This window comes from Lagopus muta, chromosome Z (genome assembly GCF_023343835.1).
Source record: "Lagopus muta isolate bLagMut1 chromosome Z, bLagMut1 primary, whole genome shotgun sequence".
In the NCBI taxonomy this organism is placed as follows: Eukaryota; Metazoa; Chordata; class Aves; order Galliformes; family Phasianidae; genus Lagopus; species Lagopus muta.
The window spans coordinates 19138701-19161186 of NC_064472.1; the positions used below are offsets into that span (position 1 = coordinate 19138701).

A 22486-nucleotide genomic window follows, 5' to 3' on the forward strand; every position below is an offset into this window, starting at 1 on the left:
GCACTCGGGTCATGTCAGCCACCACTGTAAGTAAAGCTGGGGGGCAGAAAGGTGAAGCACAGTCCTGCCAAACAGAACTTGGAGTTAGTGGTGGATGGCAAGCTGGACATGAGCCAGCTATGTGCCCTCGCAGCCCAGAAGGCCAACCACACCTTGGACTGCATCAAAAGAAATGTGGCCTGCAGTTCGAGGGAGATCATCCTGCCCTTCTATTTGCACTGATGGGACTTCACCTGGATTACTGTGTCCCAATATGGAGTCTTCAATACAAGAGAGACGTGGACCTGTTGGAGCATCTGTTGGGATAGGACAAGAGGAAACGCTTTCAAACAGGAGAGGTGATTCAGATTGGATATAAGGAAGAAATTTTTATGACAAGTGGTATCTCCATCTCTGGGGACATCCAAGGTCAGGCTGGATGGAGCTCTGAGTAACCAGATCTAGCTGTAGGCATTTCTGCTTATTTCAAGGTAGTTGAACTAGGTGACCTTGGAATGTCTCTTTCTACATTTTCTACAGAAAAATGTAGATTCTACAGTTCTATGAAGAAAGCAGAGGGCTCATCAAGACATTGCACTTCTGCAAAGTGTCAGAAACCTGGAGTTGATTGTAATTAACTTGTTTTCTTTCTCCTTTTTTTTTCCCCTTTGTTTTTTGTCTAAATCTCCTTGAAATATTTCCACTTCTCCTTTCCTTGTTTGTGTATTTCATACTGAATTTCAAGGCAATCTTGAACAGGCCATTTTCCATATGATTCAATGTTATCTTATCAATTGTTATCAGTTGATTGCGTATAAAGAGGGTTTATATGCCTAGCCTTTAGCAAAACTTGAGATGATACAGAAATACTCTTCTGAAAAGCCACACCAGCAAAAAATGAAATGAAACGAAATAAATGGAATAAAATAAACCCAGATGACATCTGCTGTATCCTAAGCATGCTTCTACACTCAGACACCCATTTGTGTAATTGAATAAAAGCGAGCTGTGGTCGACCAGTTCAGATGGTGGTACCCCCTGCTCCACGCCTGTCCCCATACCAGTGGGCAGCTAGCCCCTGGCTGCTTAGTTAGGGACTTCATCCATCTGCGAGACACGAGGAAACATTACAAGTTTTAAAGGGATAGTGTTCACCAGGGGAAGGGTGCCTGTAGTAAAGTAATTCTTTTCTCTGCTGTGCAGAGACAGCTGCTAACAGTGAGCAATTGAATCCCCACACCCCTTTCCCAGGATACACAGCTGAGGCACTAACACCGGCTGTTTTTATGGCTGTTCTTAATGTCTGAACACATCAGCTGGATTTCTGAATTTTGCCATATGTAAGGTCCTTATTTCCTAATTTTCATGAGGGGAAAAAAGGAAAAAAAAAAGTAGAATAAAAACCACCAGTTTATCTACCCATGTTGGTATAGGCTCAGCCAGGAGCTTGTGATGTCAGGACAACCACCAGAGCCTGTGAGCTGGAGAGAAGACACAAGAGAACTGGCTCTGTAGGATCTATGAGAGGAAGTAATATGTGGCTTTTTTTTTAAGATCAGTGATCACTTCATGAAAAAGAGCCTGTGAAAGCATGCTATGCAGGATGTGGGTGAACAATAACACAGCCCAGATTAATGCTGTGACCCATTTCAGGACAAAAGGCAAAATTATCACCTTCTGCTGAGCAAGGAGATTATCCAGAGTGCTATCATCACCGTATCACCAGGAGAATGAGAAACCCAGGGAACTGCCCAGGCCATCCTTGGGTTATTGACTGAAGGGAATGCCTGAGCCCTCAGTGTGAGAGACTGCACAGCTCATTCATAAATTATTTAACAGCATTCCTTTGGGATGGAGGAAGAGTATTACAAGAAACACAGGCTCTGGGAGCTGCTGAGGCTATCCACTTGCAGTGATTTGATGTACATGTAAGAAAAAGACATGCACATGTTGGTGCACACAGCACAGTCATATGGCAAGAGCAGAGAGCAGGAGCCTGCCTCCATGAGCTGCACACATCCTTTTTACTGGCAGAGGCAGCTTTTCCCTTGTCTGAATGCATCTGTGTTGACCAACCCCATTAAACTCAATTACCTGATGATGGGAGGAAGAGGAAAGCCAACCCATGGCAGGAGAGAGAAGCACAAGAATAGAAACCCACCTACCAATTCCTTGTTCCCGGGGATGCTCTTGAGGCATGGGATGCTGCAGGGTGTGGGTGGCAGACCCTAAACCTGGGAGCTCCTCTAAGAATTTCATCTGGGGGAGCCTCGTGAGCAGGTCAGGACACTGCCAACCCTCACTGCACCCGCAGCCTGGCTGCCTGGGGCTCTGCTCATTACAAGTACACATGCACATGCCCTGCTTTTTATTCCAGCTGAGGAAAAAAGGGCCACTGCTGTGATGCTAATGCAGAGTGACACACAGTCACTGCAGTCAACAGCACGTGGCAATGGTGCAAGTGCTGCAGCCTGATGTCCTCCCCCTCCACGTGAGCTCTTTCTGCAGGGGAAATACCCACATGGGCACTAGGAGCTATGGCTGCCTGTGCTGCTTAATCCAGTGTGAAATCCAGTGCTCTTTCTCTCCTGCAAACACACAGGAAGGAGCAGAACAATGAAGATTAAATGAGAAAATCAGCTCAGATTGGAGGCTATTAGAAACAGAAAGAGAAAGCTATTTGTCTGTGAAGAAAATGCTTTGCTAGTTTGCAATAAAAGGCCCTGCTGCTTTATCATTTGAAAAGTGTTGTAATAGAAGAAGCCCTTCCACCTTCTCCCCTCCCTGTTACATCCACTATTTGGACAAAGAACAAGCCCATTGTCAGCCAAACCTAAAACAAAGTGAATTGCATTTATCATTATAAACACTTACAAAAGCAAGTCCTGTGGCATTGTACAGCATGTGCAGTGCAGTGCTCTACTGTAAGGCTGAGATTGCCTAGCTCCTGTTCCCCAGTGGGGCAGCTATGTGCTGCAATGGCTGCCCTGCCCACCAGGTGAACAGATCAGCGGCCATCGTGTTTCTGCCCCCACATGGTTAAACCAAATCCTAACTTTCTCTTGGGTAAAATAAATGTTGTGTTCTTTGAATCTTGCAAGATTCCAGATTTTTAATAACTTACTTTTTCTTTGCCATTTTTTTTTTCTTCAAAATGCATTTATCCCAATAACATCCTCAACACTACCAAATAGCCTCCCATTCATTCCTTCTCAAACATTTCGCATGCAGCTTTGCAAGTGGCACTGCTCTGCAGCTGCTGTCAGCCAGCACTACCTTGTACAATTTGTCCCTCTCATTCCTTCTCTTCAGTGGCAAACTTTCTAAGCCCAAGGACTGCTTTGTGTAGGATCTTCTCGTAACACAGGTGCCGGAAGAGAAGTGCCTGGCTGTAGGTGCACAGCCAGCTGTGTGTGCAGCTCTACATCAGCTGCTGCGGTACTTTCCATCATCAGAGGAGGGGCATGACCCAATGTCTCTGTATTCAAGTGTACCTTGCATCAAAGTGGATATAGTTATAGGATAGGGCTTCAGCCAGCACCATGGCTCAAGAGTCTGCCCCTGGCATGAAGCATGAAGCACCAACTGAGTTGGTCTGAGAACACGGTAACACACAGCCCTTGGTTTGGTCAGTCCAAATAAGTCTGTAAGAGATTTAGTGTACTGTTTCTGAAGAGTTTCAACTATCAAAAGGTACTGATGCTTTTAAACCATCTTTACCTGTCTTTGTCTTAACTTATGTAGCAATGGCCCACAAGAACTTGCTGCATGCCATGTCCCCTGCATATACAACACTTATCCACATAGCACATACGCTATGTGCTACATAACCTGCATTTTCTTTTCCAGGCTTCTTCAGATAAGAAATAAACTCAGCTGCAAGGTAGGGATGCTGCCATCATAGTCATCTGACTCCATAGCCCCAATGGAGGGCACTAGGTAAGACCAGTGGAGGCTAGAGTTTTAATGCCTGGGGGCAACCTTCCAATATGGAACCTTCTGATCTTCATTTGCCATCCATACAACTTGTCAGCACTATGCTGTTAGAGCAGGACAGAGCTGCACTTAGCATCTGTTGCTCTCACTGTGGGCTGTGTACCCAATTATGTCGTCACTCTCCTCCTCTCAGTGCTAAGAGCTCATCTGTACATTTGCACTAAAAATTTCACATTTTTAGTCTTTAAACCTCTGCTAAATTGTATTGCATCAGAATAATTTTTGACTTTCTGAATGTCTGTGAAACACTCACATAGTTCTTATTACCACAATAGCTCCAATGACCTCAACATACTTCCTTTGTAAGAAGAAAAAAAAAACAGCTTTGTGCCTGGAGAACTGAGATAAAACAAAGTCAAATTCAGTTCTAACATGTCCATGTCCAAGCTTCAGGATCACTTTTGATGGAATGAGATTATTTTAGTTTAAACATATTTCTCTCTTCCTAAGTTTTTCTCCAAATTTGTCACTCTGATCTCTGCTCTTTGAACATCCTATTCTTTATTACTTTTGCAGGTGTCTCAACCAGAATGGACATTTTCTTCACCTTGTAGGCTAAACTATAATGAAGATTTGATAACATCTGTGACTTTTGCTTTCAGTGCAGCAGAAAATGAGCAAACAATGCTGCAGTTATTCAGCCCGTTTCTCTCCCTAGAAAACAGAGAAGTCACAAGTTCAAAAATACATTCAGCTCCCATAGCCACAGCTGACTGCAAGGAAGCAAGGGATCCATTTTCATTATGCTCTTGACTGTCCATCTGAAGCATTAATATTGTCACAAACAAGGTCAGAGGCAGTGTGGTGAGGGAAGCAGTGGTGTTGCCCTGCCAGCTTCAGACTATCACCTGCACAATGTGTGCTATCCAAGTTCCTGACTGAAGAGGTTTCAATAGCAGGAATGTGGGGTTCTTTCTTCCCCTCCATATGTTGGCCATGCTGTATGTATTTTCCTATAGGGGATGCTGGGAAGTGTGAGGACAGGCAAGGCATGGGTGAGGAGCACAGCCTGCTTTATCTGCCCTGCCGCACTCTATGAAGTTCCTTCCTCTTCTCAGTCCAGACCAACAGCCTCCTCTGCCAAACAAGTGTGGTTCAAAAGGAGTTCTAACAGCTGCACTCCTTGCAGACTAACTCCAAATCCAAGGGAGGATCTAAGAGTCTCAAGAATGGGGATAAGAGTTTTTTAAATTATTAATTCAAAAGTACATAGGTTGCTCTGAAAGTAATGTCTCATTATTTCCATGGAAACTACAATAAAGAGTACGGTAACACTATTTGATAGGGAAACTTCTCAGCTATAAAACACTATTTTCCAACACAGCCACCACCTTGAGCTATGCATTTTCACCAGCCATGAAGGTGAGCCTGCATGCCAAACATATCAAAATCTGCACCAGCAGAGGTGACCTTCTGTAACTGTTGTCACCACTGAAATGCACCACCTACCCACCTTACTGTGCTCGCCTCCACTGTTTGGGCCCCACAAATATTCAGCAAGCATCAATGAATGTCAGTGGGTGCCTTTATTCCACATGGTGGAATTAAATGGCAAACATTTGCTCCATGCGCTTCCACGTCAGACATCATTTTGTCAGACTGTCCCTTTGCAACCTTCTATCACACAGCAACAACATGTTAATGGAATACTGGTTGAAAGGTACATCACCACCAACATCTGCCTCTGACATCATGGGCCAACATCATAAAATATATGCATTACTTTCAGAGCAGCCGTTGTATTTTCAATTATGCAAAGAATCTCCACTCCCAAAAATCACTCTGATCAAGGGAAGGCTTATGAAAACCACTTCAAGAGCATTAAGAATGATGGTTCTGCAGAATTTCTTCTTCCGGACAAGAGCTGCCATTTAAGAAGCTAATTTAAAAATCTTTTTATTCATGTAGAGCAGAGATTGTCTGGTCAATATATAATTACAATACGCTCCTTTCTCTCTGGCCCCCTTACTGCTATTTCAGTGTATTGCTTCTCTAGGCAATCCCTACCTTCCTAGCTCCTTTAAAGCTGACACTTACTTAATTTTCTTGGGATATGCTTCTTCTGCAACTAAAGTAAATAGTAAAATTTCATAAAATTGAGATTGAATGCTTTTCTAGACAACTGCATAGCTCTTCTCTTGACTAGACTTCATGAACTATCACATTTGAGTGACTCATCTCATGTGATAAACCCCCACATTTATTTTTTATTATCTACCCATACTATAGTATGATGAAGAAAAATACTGCAATATAATTATTCTGGCAAATGCTTTTACTTGAGATGTCACAGCTATGATACGTAAGTGGAAAAAAACCAAAAAACTTGCAAAAGGAAATCAAATACGGTAACTAGGCAGAATCAACACATGCTTTATTTCCATTGCATATAAAACTTTCATATGAAGGTATTGATGTACAGTACTATCCCACAGGCCGTAAGAGAGGCTAAGAAACCAGTGAAAGAATTGTCATGTGCAATGTTCACACAAGTTGCCACTCTCAAGACATCCCCAAATTAATAACAAAAAGTTGTTCAGGATTTTTGTCGTTATAGTGTCCCTTTTATACTGTTAAAACAAAAGCAATCCATTTTCTTTGGGCCAGGGCTGCTAAAATCTACAGTTTGTGTCAAAAAGGAGGCTCTGTTTTCTCTTGAAAAAGAATCACTCCTTTTAACAAAAGGTCGCATGCTACAGGGGCTGGGCATCACTGGAATGAGGAGAGGTATTTACCTTACTCTGGCAAATCCATTGCTATCAGTCCTACGCAGTTTGGAGCAACATGATACTCAAACAGCAAGAGATGCTCAGAGTCCAACCTGCAAACCTAATACTAGTGTTATTAAAAGATCTAGAGGCCTATCATTCTCCTATAGATCTAGTGCATTATGCTATACACACCTGTACAAAGCCTTACATACATCTATACAAAATAAAAGCTTTGGCTGCTTATAACACTAATATTAGTGTTGGAAAGCATTTCCAAGATTGAAGCAGTCTTTTGTCCTACTTTATTGATTCTGCTTATATAGTGGTAATTTGTGCTACTAAATAAAGAGTATTAGATGATCTTTAAAAAACAAGTATATGAGCTATCCCCATTTAGTTCCATTTGTTTCATTTGCAAATATGCATTAAAACCAAATGCTTATTAGAGATGCTTTCCAAAGCTTGTTCAGCACAATTCAGTACTGAAATACAACATCAATGTTTTTTTAGTAGCAAGTAATGGCTGCAATAATCCCTGATGATAGCCTGTAAAAAGATAATCAGAGAGGCAATACAATTATATTGCCAGAAGTCTGGAAAAGCTTCTACTTCCAGCATGTTTATGAATGAAAGCTCTCTGTAGTATCATGCAAACTAGCTTGCACAAGTAACCACATCAGCTAGCAACTGAAAATATTATAAATATGCCCAGCCCTATCCCCAAAGCTACCTCAAATGCAGCAAAACAGAAGAAAATATTGTTTGAAGTTAAGGCACAGCCCTGGGACCAAAGACCTGCAGCTTTTTTTTTTTTCTTTTTTTTTTTTTTAATTTTATTGATATATCTTTATGTATTTTATACTTTTCTTGAATCTTCCATAAACAAGCTCTAAGGTGACACAGAATATATTACAGGAGAAAAAAATGTACAAGGAATATGTATACACAATAATCATTCTCTCACCAAGAGTTTCCAAATATAGCAACACCACCCAGACAAGGATGATGTTATCATAAGAACAGATAATTTACAATTAACATTACAGTATGTACATTACAATAAATACACAGTTGTAAACAGAGACAAATAAGACTGTATTACAGGTAAGGTCATTTGGTGAGAAAAATGCATGGCACAAATAAAATAAATAATGCATTTTAAAAGAACTGTCAAAGCTTTCTGTAAAATCCATTTCATTCAAGTTTTTTAAACTTCTGAATGCTGTTTGTTCTATCTATATCCTCTCATTATAATTTTTAACAATGACACAAAACAGTTAAAAATTCAAACACAGCATTATTGAGTACAGTAACTTGCAAGCTAAAGCGTACTGTTATAAGCAGTGTGAATTTTCTTACCCCCCTCCCCGTTGCTGCACTCAGTACCCAACTCATTGCATTTTCTTATGGCAAAAATACTCAGAACACATAAAGCCACTTGTAAGTTGTACTGTTTTAAAGCAGTGCACAATGCTAAAACACACTTTGGCAAAAGAGGAAAAAAAAAAAGATTGTACAGTGCATTATATCCCCATCTCTAAGAAATGATATCATTTTCTGTTATGTGATTGTCCGTATGTATGGGTATATATTTCACAATATGGTGTTATTTTCTTCATTTACTTTCAATTTGTGCAGATATAAAACTTTTTCAGGTTTCACTGGTTATTTTGGAATTTATATTGCTTTTCCGTTATTAAAGTTCCAGGCACTCTTGGGGATTGAGAAGATTTTTAGGTGGATCGGGAAGAAATGATGAAGAACAAAAAAATCAAAACATGAAAAAACATGAGTTCTCTTCTTTCTCTTTCCTCCTTCAGCATCATCTGCGCTAAAGCCCTGTGAGGGCTGAAGTAGAGAAAACTTTGACCTGGATAAAGGAGAAGGCAAAATACATTTAAAAGCTGAACTGTGAGCCAATACTTTTTAAACAAGTTCTTATTCTAGACCTCAGACACTTAAAAAGCAAACAAACAAACAAACAAACAAACAAACCACTTGTTTTTATATCTTGCAATTTTCCTAAGAAATGAATCCAAATTGGATATGATTGTTGATAATATTTTCTTTTGTTAAGAAATAATCTTGAATCATAGTATCAGAGAATCATAGAATGGCCTGGGTTGAAAGGGACCACAATGATTATCTAGTTTCAACCCCCCTGCTGTGGGCAGGGTCACCAACCAGCAGACCAGGCTGCCCAGAGCCACATCCAGCCTGGCCTTGAATGCCTCCAGGGATGGGGCATCCACAGCCTCCTTGGGCAACCTGTTCCAGTGCTTCACCACCCTCTGTGTGAAAAACTTCCTCCTAATATCTAACCTAAACCACCCTTGTCTCAGTTCAAAACCATTCTTCCTTGTCCTATCACTATCCACCCTTTTAAATAACTGTACCCCCTCCTGTTTATACACTCCCTTCAAGTCCTGGAAAGCCAAAATGAGGTCTCTCTGAAGCCTTCTATCTTGATACTGTGGGAGTCTACTCCTTCTCCAGGCAACTCTTTCCCTAGTCAAAACTACAATTTTATGTAAAATTTTATAAAATTTTAATGAAGTGCAAAGCAGTGCAGATGACATTATTTTGTTTCACGTGACCCAAAAGGTCAGGAAAATAACAAATATGAGCTCCTAACTTCACTGAGTTTTCCAAATAACTAAAGCTTTCAGTACCAATCAGACTTGAAAGTAGGATTCCCTCAGCGCAAGCTCTACACAGAATGAAAAGATCTGAGATAATAATAATGTACAGTACACTACACCTCTTCTCATAATGCATTGCTCATTTACTTAGAAGTATTAACACAAAAGAGGGATCTGGCTCTTCTGGCAGCAGAAACAGTAATGCTAATCATGATTTCTATGTTGTATGTATGTCAGAGATTAGCAAATGGTCTGACTAGATAGCTAACAGACAAAAAAAAAAAATATAAAGAGTCAGAATTGGAAACATTACAGTAATGCTTCCCTTGCCAAAATAAATATCCCAAACACTGTATTAGCCTGTGCTGACTTAGCAGTCTATAGTTCCCAGGCAAAACAATATCTGAAAATTGTGTTTCAGAGAGACAAAAAAGCAGTCTTCATATCAAAAAGACAATTCATTATCTTTCTTACTGGCTCTGCTCCTGCAAATGTTAATCTTAGTGGTCCAGCTGGTATCAACAGGACCATTTTGGTAGTAAGACAGAATTGCCAGGATCAAGCCACTATAAGAACAACAGCAAAACTTCCTCTAATATGTTTGGGAACATTATGATGAAAACAACAACAAAAAAATGCCATCATACTGAATGAGTTTTAGGTAGCATAAAGGATATTCATGGAACTCGTTAATATATAAAACAATAAACTCTTACAACTTAATATTATCATGAAATTCTAAGGTGCAAAATAATAAGGAAAAAAAAAAAACAAAAACCCTAGAAGTATTATCCAGTGTAGCACAGATTTGTACTGAAAACTTGCAAGTTACTCTTTGGAAAAAAAATGTGATGAAATCTGAAAATGTTCTTGTTTAAACATAATACCTCAGTATATTTAATAATAAAAGTTAGCTCTACAAAAGATCACTTTTACATATTATACAAAATGCAGAGTTTAGTGCAACCCACCGTGTCACACTTTTTTCAGTCACTCATCAGGAAGACTTGAAGTTAGAAAATCATGTAATTTCCACAGCTCATCTTCCTATTGGTGACAGATTCGTCTTATACAGATTCATGTTGTATCCCATCGTTTGTGTGCATTCGTTTTCCAGCAGGAACCTCAGTTTATTTTCTTTCTGTTTCCTCTGATGATGAACATTATCCAATGCTTAGCTTGTGAAGTAAAATAAAATCAAAAACTACCAAAGTATACCAGCATTCAGGTGGCGCTCCTGTGAAAACATTTGCTTTATTTAATCAAATTTGCGAAATGGAGAGCTTATTAAAACGTAGTTTATCAATGTTCTCTCCCCTGCTTTCTGATGCAATGAAGGTGAAGATTCTGGTTACAATATTCCTGAGTGCCAAACTGAGTCACCAAGGTCAGTTTTGATCAACAAACATCCTGGCTGATGACAGTGAGTTGTGATCATGGTGATAGCATACGACATACACTTTAAACCATTACCTAATTAAAACAACAACAACAACAACAACACCACCACCAACAATAACAACAACAACAACAGCAACAACAAACAAACAAAAAACCACAAAAAAGAGAGAGAGAAAGAGAAAGAAAAAGGGAGAGGGCAAGAAAGAAACAAGCTATGTCCTCATCGTTACGTGTCAGAAGAATGGTCTACTACACAAGCTTCTGTCTGATTCTCCTCCTCTTCTACTTCTTCCCCTACTTGCTCATCAAGAGGAATTTCAGTAGATTCTGAATCCTGGGTGCAAAGGGTCTTTGAATCACTGCAGCTGGTGTCTTCTTCTACTTGACTTCCACTGTCCTTTTCAGTGTCTGACTCACCATCTTCCTCCAGTGTTAGTTCAAACTGGAATTTTTCAGTCTGGCCCTGTCTCCTACCCTCCTCCTGGTCTTCAGGTGCAGGAGAGGGACTCTGAGGAATTGTGCTCTGGTACCATTCTCGATTGTCCTCCAGTGTATCTAAGATATCCTGGGCATCCGGGTGAACAAGATCTGCCCATGTCTCCCACAGAGGATGAACAATGTAGTCAATAAAGCCCACCTATTTCAAGTAGTACAAAATCAGGGTGAGATCTTATTCACAAAGAAATAATAAACCATGCAGATAAGTCACAGTCATTTAATCTATTTACTGCATAGAAGCTTTGGGTATTTATGCAGTCAAAAATAAACAGAACATAATGTCTGAGAAAGATAACTCTAGTAAGAGACACTAGACACACTGCTCTTAAGGTGTCTGAAAGTAACCCTTGCTGTCCTATGCAGAGAACAGGGTCTTTTAGCATTTCAGATGCCTCATTCAGAATTCTGGATATAGACTTGGAAAGGATTTGTTTTCACAGTAATTGTTCTTTGCAAATGATTCCACTGCATCTAGCAAGCCAAACAGCTGTTTCATATTTAATTCTGCTTTTGGAAGAAATCCTAAATGAGCAGCTATAAAATATTCTTTACTGAAGCCAGTGCTTCATTGCAGATCACGATAACGATGGAATTCCTTCAACAAGCAGAGTGCTATGCACTGTTTCCACAGTAAGAACCTCAGCTCCCCTCACTTGCTACACAGGAGCTGAATTAATTAACTGTGGGGAGAAGTAGGGGGAGAGAGGGGAAGAAATACCACTTTCAGAAACATACCGAAATATAAAGAATGGCTCTGGACATTCTTTTCCCAAGAAAGGCATACCAAATCAATTACCTGTGATTTTTCTACAGATGCATTGTGCTTATCACACATGGGACTTATCTCCATTCCTCTCTCTCTTTCCCGATCTCCTTGGCGGAAGAATTCCTCCATTATTCTGTCTGTCCATTGGCGGTAGAGATGGAGTGGCTTAGTTGGATTGCTGAGATCTGCACAGTGCACCATATTCTGAAGAACCTAAAATAGATTGAACACCTGCTGTGTTATTACACTAAAGAAAAACAGTTCCTTTTCCATTTACACATTTGGTGGCTGTGAAGCAGAATCATGAAAATACATGTAGTGCAAGATCTATTCTGAACAGCAAAACTCAGTATTTGGATGTTTTTCACACTTGCAGTAATAGCTATGAATTACCTCACTTCTGCTGCTTCTGCCTATGTAAGAGACAGAAAATATTTCAGAGAAAGACCAATGAGATGTTGGTAATTTGAACAATAGGGCAAAACCAAAACCAGTCCACAAGTACTTTTCCACCGTATCACTCAGTATGTATTGGAATACGTCACATGTAAGAAACATGTAAGTCGAAAGAGGGAAAAGAACGAGTCATAAAATGTGTGAAAATGGACAGCTGACCTAATCCACACTGGGGGTTTGTAGGCAAAAGTTATTAACAGAAATTAATACAAATGACTCTTTGAAGATGAGTTTTCTTACCTGAATCCTATCTGAATAGTTATCAAGAAGTAGGACACCAGAACTTGTCACTTTTTTGGTTTCAACCATAGTTTTTAAATCAGCCAAAAGATTCATATGCTTAGACATGTCTGTAGCAAGGACCTTGAAATAAACAATAAAAGAGAAAGAATGGATAAATGAGTATTACGTAAATTATTCTACTGACTTTAAAAAAGCCTTTGAATGCAGCAACAAACTATTCTCAGGGAAAAAATGTAACTTCTGTGCCTGAATTTGAATATACTACAGAAGTCTGAGTCCCACGTGCCACTAGTGTCCATCATCAATTCAGTAGAAAATTTGTAACTATGGTCGTGTAACAGCAGACTTACACATCAATTATGAAACAGCTTGAACCAGGACTATGTACCTTCTGAAAAGGTAGAGTCAGTAATTCAAATTGAAAAGAACTCACTACTTATGTTTGGACAACACAGAATAAAACTTCAAATTTTGATTCCATTGATTATAGATCTAACATCATGTAAAATGAGACTGTGTTTTACCATTTATTTCACTGGCTCTGAGGAAAAAAGACTCTAAAACAGAACTCACAATGTCAATGACCATTTTCCTTAATGACTGCCTCTGTTTTTTGGTCAAATTCTGGAAAATGTCACAATTTTCTTCCTGGAGCAGCTTGAAACCCACAGCTAAGTGATGATTCTCCAGTACTGATGAGTCATTGTACATCAAAGCAAGTTCAGAATCTGCAATAATAGTCATAGGGTAGAACGTTACTAAAATCTTTATTTCCACTAAATCCCTTATGATTTTTCAAACTCATTACATTCCTAACAAGATTTACAGATGAGCTTTCAGTAACAGACTTCCTGTAGTTCCCACAGAACCAAAACTTACAGAATTAACTGAATATCTTAAGAAATCAAGGAAAAGTATGCTGGAAAAAAGCCAGCCTTGCAGTGCAGTGTGCTGGAATGGTGAGTTAGAAAACAACACAAGGAAGATATTTTTCAGAATACCTTTTCATCTACACACGAAACAATATGGAAAATATTATACAAAAATGCACAAACTTAAACACATTCTGTTTTTTTCTTCTAGTCCTGTCTTTGTTGCCACCATGTGTGCAAAAATTCAATTATTTAAGTGAAGTTGTATCTATCAGCTACTCAGATCTGGGAATACACAGCTGAAGCTTTGCTGCAGATCAAGCAAAGAGCATGTATCTTGGTTTCCAATGTACTTCTGCAGTTATCACATAAGTAGGCCTAGGGGTCATTAGTCTATGAGAACAGGACGTCTGTAGAGAAGACTCATATGACAGTAATACATTTCTGTGTGGTTTGAAAATGCAAGCAGTGGCCTTGTCTACAGCCTCATATTTGAGTATGTTTAACTCCTGATGCCAAAATGCTGCTATCTCTAACAAAAGTGTTCTTCAGTCAGTCATTCAGGTAGTTGCAGCAGCAAGTGGAACTCATATCCCTTCTTAGCAATGCCTGTACTGAGGCATATACAAACAGTTTGAACAGTCAGCTTTGACAAATAAAGGCAGTTAAGACAATTTTCTACACAGATTTAGGTTTCACACAGGGACACCACACAGCCAGCTTGGCTTGAAAATGAATCTATTATCAAAAAGACATACTTTTTATACAATTACGCTTGTGAAGTGCTGACATTAATTTCTATTTCTGAGTTGTTCTATCTGAAATCTAACCATATGCAAGTCTGTTCTAAACCCTGTTGCTTTATCTTCCTTTATCACAGCTTTGTTTCAAAATTCCTCTGGCTCAGTGGGGTGCCTATAAAAGCCCTGCTCTTCAGATTTCATTAGTTTCATTACGTATTCTCCTGCTGTCTTCCTCACTTGTCCTGAACCTATTGATCTTGTAAACTGAGAAAATCTTCCTCTACCTTCCCTTATCTTGATGGCAGCAAAAATGTAATAGTAAAAGGAAAAAGAAAGCAAATTTGTCAAATTGTATCTCTTTCACAGAATACCTATAGAGCTTGCCTACTTATCATTTTTCTTACAAAGAGGACAGGTAGCAGTTTATCTTCCTTCCAAATAGCATCCTGAAAGCTACTCCATCTGCAAAGCATTTATCATTGCTGAACTGCTTCAGAAGGGCTGGAATTACAGACTGAGCTAAAACGTGTTTAACTACGTAATGGAGGTGGAAATGGAAGAAAGTTCATCTTGTCGGTAAACTTTGTAGCACGCTGTAACCTTCAAGACTATTTGTCTGAAAGGGCAAGCTTAAAATGATTGAATAGTTATCTACCATGTCACTAATACAATCCATATCTGTTTATATTTTCATAGTATTTCTGAGGGATCACATTTTTGGACAGCTTTGTAAATAGACCTTAAACTTTGAAAAAGGGAAGCAATACTTATAAATATCACATATAAATAATTATAAAGAATAATGTGAAATATGGAAATAAGTACATAATTAAGGTAACTGGAGATCAATTAAGCTTAAGTATTTGCACAATTCTTAGTGCTAATAAGTGCTTAGCTAATACTTTCTAAGTTTCATTGGAAAACTTAAACCTGAGTGGAAGAAAATGGTCTTGTGGAGGTTAGAAAAATCTCAGATTTGAGAAATTTTGTATGTGTATAATCCATGTCATCACTGATTCTCAAGCTCTCATTGAAAACGTCAGTTAGTAGATACCTAAACAAACCTAAATTAAATGGTCTTTGTCTGTCTCTGTTCGTATGGTTCATACATGTAACAACTCAAGCGACAAAAATCCCATTTCCTTTGAGCTTGGCAACAGTAGTTCCAGCTGGTGACACTACTTGATTTACATAAAAAGCCTTCTCTATCTAAAGCTGAACAGAGAGGGACAGGACATTTCTTCTAAGCTGCTAAACCAAAATTACTGCTAATTCAGCTGAATTTCAACCATCTGCCTAAAGGTGAGTTTCACATAGCAATTCTGGTCCCCCCATCTAGCCATTCTTACTGCTAACTTAAACAACATTCAAAAAAAAACTTTCCACATAGCACCTCAGAGCCACAGATATCTCCTGATATCCAATTTCTATTAAAAATGAAAGAATTTGGACACCACACAGTTTCATGCACGATGCCTGGTTTACTACATTTCTGCACCACGCTGCTGAACTGCACTTGTTACCAACACAGGGATCTCCTCTACCTTGTAGATTAGTCACCAAATTGAATTTCACTACAGGGTAGCCCTCAGGCCATTCAGGCAAATAAAATTAGATGCAGGCTAGACTGGAAGTGTTATCTGAATGTACAGCAGCAATGAGTCAGAACAGGATCTCCCTTCTTCAGACTATCCTGTTGATATGAGGTCATACTATTTTAGAACCAGAGGAACAGATTCACGCATGTGCCTAAATGACAGTGCCTATGAATGTGCAAACCGCATGGGTCAAACACAAAGCCCTACATGTGTTCTCATTTATGTAGCTTTTTCTTCTTATGTGCTTGGATATTTCGCATTATTTTCAATTCTGTACTTCTGGGTTAGTAAAAGGAGAAGACAAAGGATGTCAAAATAAATAATATTTTAAGATAGAACTTGCACTGACTGGCAGCATGGTACCCACACTGTAATCAAAGCAAATTACAGGTGGCAAGAAGCCATTCAGTAAATATGCCACTGCTGTACTCAATGAGACTCGCAGTGCTTTTTGAGCAGAAGATAAAAGAGAGGAAGTAATCCATGCGATGCTGCACAGAACAGCCATGAAAAATGCAGAAAAACAACAAATCTGGAGATGGCATTAGGATCTCACTTCGTTAGTTTATTTTCCTCCATACACAGAGCACAATCTAGACTGACAAAAAAGAGATTTGCTACAGTTTGCAGGGGTAGGCTGAGAAAATTCAGTCTGAGAAGCATGACTGTGTCAAGATGAGAAAATAAGCACAACAGCTGGGGAGAGGCAGAGATGGTTTTGGTGATCTGTTTTCTAAAAAGAAACTTATTTTCTATATTTTTTTCAAAAAGTATGGCTATCCTTGGTCATAATGTATGATTCCAACATAACCGCTCTTTCTTCTAATCTTCCTTTATCTTCCACAACTTCATCTAATTAATTTAAACAAACTAACTTCTAGGAAAGAGACAATATCCAATACACTGAAACAGTGCCAGAATTATACTTCATATCTTAATTCTGCTGGTGGATACTACACGTATTTTATGTCTGAAGTAACAGATAATATAAAATAGTATTCAGTTTTATATATAAACATCTACCTATTTAATGAAGGAAGGTACAGATGCAAACAAACAAGGAGTTAACTGCATATTTTTCAGGTGCTAAGTGCAGATTTTGCAGCAAACTCTCGAGAAAACCACTGAACATGAAACTTACTTGTGTTGATAAGAAACTGGTTTGAAACCCCAGGATGATCTACATCATGTATTGCACTGGCAAAAATTGCTGCAAGAATCTCCAAATCAGTGAATACAGCCTAGAAAACCATGAAACAGAAATGACAATCACTAATAAATGAAAAACTGTTTTCAGTAAAAAACCAAAACAAAACAAAACAAAAACCAAAAAAACTCAACTTTGAATCTAGATCTGACTGAACAAGCAAAACACATTTGAAATGCATCAGGAACCTCAATATATTTTACATATAGGTTACTAAAACCTTTTGTAAATCATCAGTCATGTAGAATTTCATAAAATTTTCAAGGTTGCCCAAAGTAAAACTATCCTTATTTCACATTGACAGCTTCACTAAATTCGATAACTGAAGTATTTTTCAGTTTCAGTCTGCAAATAAGTCCATTTCTATTAGATCATTAATTACAGATTTAGATTTCTGATTTATAGTAGAAACTCAAGCTAAAAATTCCAGCCTACATTACACAAACAACACATACTCCTGCACTTGAAGAAAGAACATCTCCTCAGTGATGTGAGAAGAAATGGTGATAAACTACTAAGATATCTTACTTAACATTTATTGATTTTTATTCCATATGAGATTATCAGAAAGGTAGGAAGCAAGAAGTGCAAGGGATCCATTATGTTACTGAGCCCATGCTCCTTCTGTCACAAGCTTTCAAGTTATATAATGGCTTTCATAACTGATCAACAACACTGAAATACATAGGTCAGCAATGGCATTGGGCAGATTTTACTTCACAAAGCTTCAGAGAACAAGGCCATAAGAAACAGATGATTAATTAACAGAAAGAAAAAAAAAGGACCTTACAATCAGCTCAGCTGTTTAGTAAAGTCAGAGTGATTTAAGAACATAGTCTCATGTTCCTTTGGAGATGATTAAAATCTTTCTCAAGAGAACTCCTGAGACTTTAAGGATCTTTGCCAACTGTGTTAAGATCCAATGATGGCTCTCCCATTAAGAGGAAAGTAGAGCAGAGGAATTCAGTAATTTGAAAGATTGGTTGCAATGAAAAGGAATTAAAATGCAGCCCATCTTTGAAAATGAGGACAAAGCCTTCGTTCACCTGCTTGCTTTACATTCCTTTTTCCAGCACCTCACTGGGATATGTCAGTGCTTGATGTAATGAGGGCTGCACCCCTATCAATTTTTTTATGAAAAAAATTAGATAATCCAGAGAAAATTTAGCATGTGCTCCAATCTGCTTGACAATAAATACAGAAATAGCTAAACAGCCTTCCATAGCCAGTACAAGCATGCACAAATTCAAAACAAAAAGCAAATGGCTCTACTGAGTAAAGCCCACTATACCCTCATCTTTTCTAAGCAATTTCACTGTAGTGAGTGGGAGTCCCAGAAGTGAAATAATGATGGAAGAGGAGGCAGTTAATAATGAGACAGTAGAAAAAGTTATAAAGTTATGGCAGCACAAATCTGCAAGTATTAGATCATGATTTTAAGAAAAATATGACACGTTCTGCATAATATTCATTGGTAAATAAATCTTGATCCTCAGAAAGTATCTTTTAAAGAGTGTAATTCATGAAAGAAACATCAAGATTTCTTTTGAAAAAACATTGCAGAAGCTAAAGTCTTTCTCATTTAGTTGCTCATTAGAGTATTAGTATGTCCTTTTCTCTCGTTTGTCTCTTTCCCACTGAAGCATAATTTACCTCCAATGCTGGGGTTGACAGCAGAACATGGGTTGACTGAACAACATCTGCAGCATGTATGTTATTGTGATATGCTACATCTGCATGGTAGTGGTCTTCTAGGGTCATCAGGTAAGTTATTAAAGTATCCACTGGAATTTTAAATGTTTTTAACAGATCTCGTTCCTAGAAAGGGAAAAGAGAAACAATTCAGATTACCAACTCCAACAAAATTTCTGAAATAAGCACAAAACTGCAAGACTGCTCCTACTTGCCTGAAAAACGGTGTGCATGATGACTGTCAAAGGTCTGTTTCCAGATAGCTCTGCTACCCTGAAAACCTGAAGGCCCCATTTGTTCACATCTTCTAGTTCCTAGAACAGAATTGAGCAAGAACCAATGCTGAAATCTTAACATACAGGACTCCAGCATTTTTCAGTTGAAACACTCACAAACAGCAGATCCATGATAATGCAAAGGCTGCTGTAGAGGCCCTGTAAATATTGTATGCTAAACTTTGCAAGGGGGAATGTTGTTGCTAGTAACCTTGAAATAGTTGCATTTGCAGCTACCACCTTTCCTGATTCTAACCTACTAGGCAAGGAGTGCCACTTTTAAATGGAATGCTACAGAAGGAGAAATGGTACAATATCTTGAAAAAACTGACACACTTTCCATCTCACGCCTGGTAGGTTCAAGGAGGGGGTGAATTGCTGCCATCTCCCCACATCTCAGCAATGGATTGATGGTTCATATGAAGTGGGGGGCTTCCTGGGAACATACAGAGAGGCATATTTCCAAAAGCAAACATCTAAAATTGATTGAATAATCACTTTATACTAGTTTTACATCATTGCCATATAGTTACCGATGAAAAATCACAGGAAGTGTCCCTAAAAACAGATGTGCATGAAATGACAGAGCAAATGACAGGACTTGCAGCAATAGCTCTAATGCTACATACAGTTGCGCATTTTTGAAGAACATATGGCTGCTACATGTTTTCATTCCTCTGACTGTATACCAGTTCACTCTTCATTCCTCAGCTATTGTTTACGAATATGCAGCACTATTACTGTATCCACAACTGCTAATTTACATCCCATTTCCAGGCAGCTAGTATTCCTGCTGAAATCCTGTTCATGTGGAAATCAACCCTCAAGGCCTGATTCTGATTTCACTTGTTACTTTTCCGCTTCACTGGATTTATATTTAAGTGAGATCATCCTTTACTGCTATAGCTTGAAATCACGGTTGTAAGCAGAGGATGGAATAAGTTCTCTATTTTTAGTTCAGTGGTTTAAATTCAAATATTTAAATATTCCCTACCTTGGCAAGAACATCTTCTTGGTCTGTTTTAACTCCAAACCTGGGAATACTGGAATTGGTTAAACTGGAGCTGTGCATCAGTTTTTTGACTCCGCTGATCTGAGACATTGGTCTCTTCTTTTTCTCTTTCTCTTTTTGTGTCGGAGAAGGGATTTCAACTTCATGTTGTTTATCTTCAAAAGAATGAAGAAAAATATTTTTGAAATGAATTAAAAATATTCTTGTCCACTTCACTGTTAAGTTTCATTAAACATTCATTAAATTTAACAGAACTTATAATTGCCACGGTAGATTTTGCAGCAGATACTTCACACTGAGAGCAGTAAAAACAAGAAACAAGATAAACATAGATCTGGACATCAGTAAAGCAGAACTATGCATCATAAACTGCATCATCTCTGAACTGGCTTCAAATATGACTTGTGACTGTCTTATTTCCACTTCCCCTGCATCCTCAGCACTACCACAGAACAGGGTTAGTTGTTTAATTTAAAACGGGTTACTACAGATTAGCAGAAGACTGTATTTTCATTTGCCAAGAAAATTTAAAATTCCTTCTTTTCTGGAAAATAAAAAAAAGCACCAAAAAATTAAGACCATATTTTATAATTTTTCTAAAACATCTTAGGACTCCAAGGACCTGACAGCTGTTTGTGCTAAGACCTTGTACAACATAGAAAGGCTTTTGCTGGTGGAACCATATCAACAAATGGTTTGCATGGGAAAGCAGCTCACATCAGCAGTGCAGCTTTTTTCTCTTACAATTTATAGCACCTATAAATACAGTATTTCTGACAAAAAAGTCTATTCTGCTAAAAAAAAACCACAGCATTTTCTACTGAGTTTTTGCTTTAGCAGCAGAATCAGTGGCATAACTTCATATACCTCATCAACGTATGTGCCAGTAGAACTTTCTACCATGCTGTCAAAGATTAAAGGCAGAGTAAAGTATTTGTAGGCCATTGCCAGATGATCATTGCAGAAACACCATGGGGGTATAGAGCACTGCAGACTTTGTCGTCTCCAATGAAACCCAAGTTAGGGCAACAGAGAGATTTCCTGCCAAAACTGCTAGTATTTTGCACAAATTTTTGTTCATTTCATTCATGTTGTGTTTAAATGTGGTGCTTTAATACTTCCTCTAAATCATCTCTTATCTGATAAAATATATCTGCACGTTTTCTACCCCTTAAGAAACCTCATAGCAAAACCAGGAATATCAGGGACATACTTCTAATGTGAGACTCCAGAAGGAAAACTGAGATTTCATTTCTTAGAAGAAACAAAAACAATAAAAAAAAGTCAGGGCTCTTAAAAAATATATGTCTGTTTTATTCTTCTGGCAATGGTCATCTACAATAAAGGTTTTGAAACCAGATGAAAGTAGCTGGCCCATTCTTAATTTCTAGCTTGTTACTTTTCCCCTTTTCAGTTCTCTTTTTAATTACCCTTTACCAGCCTTCATTTACTGGACTCCTCAAATTCCAAACAAATCAGAGCAAAAGAAGAGACTGCAGAAATGTCACCAAGATTTAGCCTGTGGCACCAAGTTCCCTGGTTGCCCCACCACACTTGGCTCTCCACATGCGGACAATCAGGAAAAACGGGGTAGGATAAGCACTGGAGCTGTCAACAGGTACAAACTGACAACAGATGAGGAACAGTGACTCGTGTTCATGCTTTGATGTTTATGGTTTTGGTCATATTCACAATGCTTAGACTCATCAAAGGGAGATTCATAAGCTGAGCTGTCAGAACAATTCAAGTGAAAGGAAGGGTCTGTCTGAACAACTTTTGATCTGCTAAGGAATTCCACAGGATTGCCTGTGTATTTTGCTAACAATGAGATAAAGTGTCTCAGGACCATACCAATATCCACAAAAGTCAACTTGCCATTTTGACCCTGGTTATATTATACTCATTGACAGGTTCTCTTACACTTTCTATTCACAGGAAAACATGCTAGTTACACTGAAAAATATAAAGCTTGGATATTAGCAGTCTCAAGATAGGAGCTTTAATTCTTTAAAAAGGAATGTATTTGTTATCATTAAAATAATCTTATACATGTCATATAGTTCTATTTGCAGTTCATCCATTCTGAAGATTGGTGAAAATCTCTCATTACACCTTCCTAAATCTCAAATGTGAGTCTGTAGATGTTCAGGGATAAGTTACTGTCTTAGTAGATAATTTAATACATTATATGAATTATACATGGAGAGAATGCTTTCCTTCTTTTAATTGTTGCTCAGAATCTACACATTTAGGCTGTGCATTTTGATAATATTAGATTTGAGCATCTTATTTAAGCATAAGATTTAGTGGAGTTATTTTCCCCATGGTATTCCTCTTCATCTACATTTTTAAGCATGGGTTTTCATTTACATGCAGCTGCAAAACAATATCCATG

General features: G+C 38.4%; 1 protein-coding gene across 7 annotated transcripts in view; it reads right to left on the bottom strand.

Moving 5' to 3' along the window:
• Positions 1 to 6265: 6265 nt before the first annotated feature.
• Positions 6266 to 22486, bottom strand: part of PDE4D (phosphodiesterase 4D) — a 582076-nt gene continuing 565855 nt past the window's right edge. For 3 of the 7 annotated variants that reach the window (XR_007373936.1, XR_007373934.1, XR_007373935.1), the window contains exons 8-16: positions 20074 to 20246; positions 19020 to 19118; positions 18766 to 18930; positions 17047 to 17146; positions 13266 to 13420; positions 12690 to 12812; positions 12024 to 12206; positions 10300 to 11366; positions 6274 to 8556 (exon numbers count right to left, since the gene is read on the bottom strand). Coding sequence is in view for 1 of the 7 variants with exons in the window: in XM_048931459.1 (XP_048787416.1) it covers positions 10956 to 11366; positions 12024 to 12206; positions 12690 to 12812; positions 13266 to 13420; positions 17047 to 17146; positions 18766 to 18930; positions 19020 to 19118; positions 20074 to 20246 (1409 nt within the window). In the remaining 6 variants the exon portion in view is untranslated. Of the gene's footprint in view, positions 11367 to 12023; positions 12207 to 12689; positions 12813 to 13265; positions 13421 to 17046; positions 17147 to 18765; positions 18931 to 19019; positions 19119 to 20073; positions 20247 to 22486 lie in introns of all 7 variants that reach the window. The other 4 variants (XR_007373932.1, XR_007373933.1, XR_007373937.1 and 1 more) reach the window with 4 other exon arrangements.